At 27.4% G+C, this 4,546-nt stretch overlaps 1 protein-coding gene across 3 annotated transcripts; it reads left to right on the forward strand.

Moving 5' to 3' along the window:
• Positions 1-324: 324 nt before the first annotated feature.
• On the forward strand, positions 325-4,337 carry LOC119681139 (fas apoptotic inhibitory molecule 1-like). Of its 3 annotated transcripts, none has more exons than XM_038094237.1 (4): positions 325-765; positions 3,457-3,693; positions 3,766-4,038; positions 4,116-4,304. In XM_038094237.1, the coding sequence occupies exons 2-4, from the start codon at positions 3,490-3,492 to the stop codon at positions 4,302-4,304; spliced, it is 666 nt and encodes a 221-aa protein (XP_037950165.1). In that variant the 5' UTR covers positions 325-765; positions 3,457-3,489. The 3 variants fall into 3 exon arrangements, with proteins under 3 accessions (XP_037950165.1, XP_037950167.1, XP_037950168.1); XM_038094239.1 differs by lacking the exon at positions 325-765 and adding an exon at positions 1,123-1,140; XM_038094240.1 differs by lacking the exon at positions 325-765 and having other exon boundaries at positions 3,490-3,693; positions 4,116-4,337.
• The last annotated feature ends 209 nt before the right edge of the window (positions 4,338-4,546 follow it).

The following is a 4,546-nucleotide window of genomic DNA, read 5'->3' on the forward strand; positions in this document are numbered from 1 at the left end:
GCAATGATTACATACATATAATTTAAATCATTTAGGGTTATACATTTTGTTTGATCACAAGCATTATAGAACAATTGTAGAGATACTTAAAGGTTATTGTGTGATATGACTATTATTAGATATTACAGTGAGAAACTATGCAATATATACTGTTTCTACCAGTTTCAGGATACCATATTCATTAAATATTTCAGTTTAATATCTAATGGATTAAAAATAAAAATTTGTATATTTTATTTCTATAATTGCTTTCTTTTTTTCAATTTCCAAATTTCAAGTTTGACTTTAATAATATTAACCAAGATTGCCTTTACCATTAAAACATATTAATACATATATGTATCCGCGGTTGCAGCTTTTTGGCATCATTATTGTTTTACCATATCGTTTGACTAGACATGTCTTAAGCCAGTGTGAGTTCGGCCCATTTATCATAACAAAGAAGTGAATGTGCCTCGTACCACCATATTGAACCACTACTGAACTAAACGACTTGTTCGCTTTTATTCCCATGCTACCAAACTAAAATGTATACCCGTCACCTTCCACCTTTCTTACTGGTTAGGGCTTAGTGCTTCGTCGTTGACGTCCATGGTGGAGCAGCAAAATTATGGCGCCTAAAAGCAGACAACAAGCACCAAAGGAAATCACTTTAAAATTTTCCGTTTATGCACTGCTTGGGCCACTGCTTGATTTCAAGTTTCAGTCTGTTTCGCGGTTTCTCACAGCGCGGTTGTTTCCCTTATTTCAAAACTAAAATAAAAAGTTTAGTTTAAAAAGTTTAATTGTAAACATATTTAAATCGTTAAATTAATAATTTACTATATAACGTTGAATTGATTATATATCTAATAAAATAATCTGATTATTGTTTAAACCTATTTTAATGCATTGACTTTGCACCACCGGTGCAATGCATTTTTTCTGCATGCAGTAATCAAGATTTGTGAAAGATAGTGAACCTAATGCACAATATGTTATAATTTCAAAAATTATTGATTTTTAAGCTTTTATTGCAAATTATAAATGCAATAGTTTCTTAGTAAGTAAATACACTAATGAAGCATGCAAATTAGTTTCAAGAACTTTAGTTTGTCAATAAATGAAATAACGGTTTGGAAAAACGCCTAGTAATATTTCGTACGTTAATGAACATTTGTAATTAAATTCAGTTAGTTTCAAGAACAATTAAATCTTAATTATACTCGTAGTTTTGCTTAATCATAGTAAAATATAGTAATTTGATTTATGTATATAATATTATACATAATATACAATAGAATATAGTAACTTTCATCTCTACTACTTAGTTACTTGTATTTTATAAATCTGCTATAGTTGATTAGGACATATTCAAACCTTCATCTACTTTATCATTAATTGCATTAGAATGTTTGGTAATAATTAATCACTTTTATTAAATAGTTGGATAAATAGCGTAATGAACACAATACACTTGACACTTAATTTTAATCTTTCAAATATGGTAATTTTATCAAATATCATTTCAATATTGTGTTGTGGATTAATCTATTTAAATATCAATATTGATTTTATACGGAAAAGTTTTAAACTTTTATCAGAACCAAAATTAATTTGTATTTTATATCATATTATTTTAATTATATTTATTATATGTATTTTACCTCAAATCTTCCAAAAAGTTTTAGTCAAGTATCAATAATAAGTAAACAATAAAAACTTTTCCTATCGAATAGTGTGTCTCCACTAACGAATATATAAATATACCATAAGATTTTGAACATTTGTACAATATATGTATTTGTTTATAATTAATATAGTTATTTTTTTTATAATTTTTTGCACTTATATTCTAAATATATATATGGTATATATAATGATATCTTAAACACATTAGTAGTGATTACAAACTTCCATAACGCCTTTCCGTATAGAATTATTTTTTCAATCATAGTGTAAGAGAAAATATTAGTATATTATTTAAGACTGCACTTAACGACTCTACAATTCAAAGTGGTCCGAGTTCGCATCTTCATATATTGTATAAATAGACTAACACTGTCCTACTAAGCGAAATATACTGCTTATCTTATTATTGGTAGGAGTAATTAATAATGTTATTCTATAAGTAATCTACATTTTTTAATTCATATTCGACTGTTTTAATCTGTCATACGCTATATAGTGGGCGCGTGAAACCTTGCAGGTCCCCAAACGTAGCGTTTGTCCACGTTGTCGAACAATATTATTGTGCAATCTTTTAAAGCACTTCTCTAGCAACCCCCATTTGTTTTCGCGTGTGTATATATATATATATATATTCTGTAACACTACCTTAACTTATACAAATCCACAAATCGGTGTTAGATATTGTCTGGAATATTAATTATACAAAATAGGCGGAAACTAAAATGCAGACGTTATGACGATTAGAAGCAATCACTGACAAAGCAAATATCAACAACGAACATAATACAATATCACAAAAAACAGAAACAATTACGAATAAAAGTGCTAACTAACAGCACCAAAAAGGGAGAGTTAACTAAGAATTTTAAACATTAACCATAATTATTTTTGAAAAATTTCTCTGTATATATATGACACCATAATTTATTTATTATTATTTATATTTATTTATTTCGGAAGTCGCTCAAGCTCAACTGGCTACGACTCTACAAACAGTAAATTAAATACTATACAATATATATTATATATTATATTATATATATTTGTATATTGTTTATATATTTGTATATTTATTGTAATTTTAAGTTCATTTAAGTTTAATTTAATATTCTTAATTCTGCAATCATTTTACCAGATCTTATTGAAATGTAAATTATTAAGGACTCAAAAGTTTTATAATTCAGAGCTGCAATTCCATTACCTTTAAAAGCCAGGTAGTGCCACATACATACTCTGTCATCATAACTCCTTTAGTAGATATATGTGGGATATACACGGAAAGCTCTTAAGAGAACATTTGAACTGTAGAGATTGCATATATTGCATCCCAACTCATTGCTGTCAATTAACGTCTTATGTGATAAGCAAATAATTAATAACTTCATTTAAAGTTTAAATCTCTATAGATTTCGGTTCTTAGTACCTATAAAAAACTATTTCATATTAATGCATGTCTAAAGTATATTTACTAAGATATTGTAAACATAGTATGACACAAATCTAATCAATGTTAACGCTATCATAAACGTCATTAATTATAATTAAGCAAAATGATAATGTTGAAAATTTTATTATCATAATCGTGCAATTTAAAATATCAGCTATTAAGACTTTAGTGGGAAAAAAATTTCTTTTATCTCTAATATATACAAATATTTATTTTTTCATTCTATTTTTTTCATCAGGTTGTTTTCTTTTGAAATTTCAAAATTTGATTTGTGATTAACTTAAATGCTTAAATTTTTTATTTTTTTCTATCTTATTAATAAATTACTTTAATTTTAGATATTTTCTGAGCCATCATCAATAAATGTTAAAATGTCCTTTTTGTCGCCATCATTGAAACTGGAAAATCTTTCCGACAAACCTATAATGAGTCTAGACTATTTGCCAGAAGAAAAGCGTTACAATAAAAATAATATCGTTGCTAAGTGGTGTGCACCGATGAATGGTAAAATGTACCGCATTGAACTAGAACATGGCACCACAAGCGGTAGACGTATGATATGGGTTAACGGAAAGGTAAAGAAATATATACACTAATTGTAAATAAGTAATCATATTCTATTAATATTTATATATAATAATGTATAGGAAGTTTTACGACGTGATTGGATGTTTAAATTAGTAGGTGAGGATACTTTTTATATCGAAGAATCGCGATGCATTATTAGAGTCAATCCAGCACCAGGTTTTAAATATGAATACCTATTATTTATTGATGGTAAGCCACATGAACAATATACAGAGGAACAAACAAAACAGTATCGTCTGTGGCTCGTGACACTTAACGACGTTGAGTATCGTATAATGCTTGATATAGATTCCTTAAACTTGTATTTAAATGATAACGTTCGAGAGGAAACGGTAAATGTATAATACCTATATAGCTATAAACTTATTTAATTAGTAATTGAATTTGTGTTTTTCTTTGATAATATTAGAGTGAATTTGTCGATGGCGGCACAGATACAAGATTCTATGAAAATGATAACGAGATTGTTTTACAAGCACGTTCAAGTGGCAACAAACATGATGGCATTGTTCATACACTTATTGTTAATGGTGAAGTTGTTCCAGAAGCCAAAATTCAGGAAATCTTGCAAGAACCTGTTTCGATATTGTCTACCTAAACATAATGTAATTTAAAGTATAAATTAAAGTAGGAGAAGATTTGTAAAAAATGTATATTTATTATTATATTGTTAAAATAAAGTATTTAATCCCAAAAATTGCGCTTATTTGTAGTTGTTACGACTATTTAAGGAATCGCAGTATTATTGGGGGTATTAATCTAAACATTAGTTTCCAAAACTTCACTGATGATGTGTTATATTTTTATGAAGTCAGCAATTATTATTTATACAGAAAAATC

This window comes from Teleopsis dalmanni, chromosome 2 (assembly GCF_002237135.1).
Source record: "Teleopsis dalmanni isolate 2A chromosome 2, ASM223713v2, whole genome shotgun sequence".
In the NCBI taxonomy this organism is placed as follows: domain Eukaryota; kingdom Metazoa; phylum Arthropoda; class Insecta; order Diptera; family Diopsidae; genus Teleopsis; species Teleopsis dalmanni.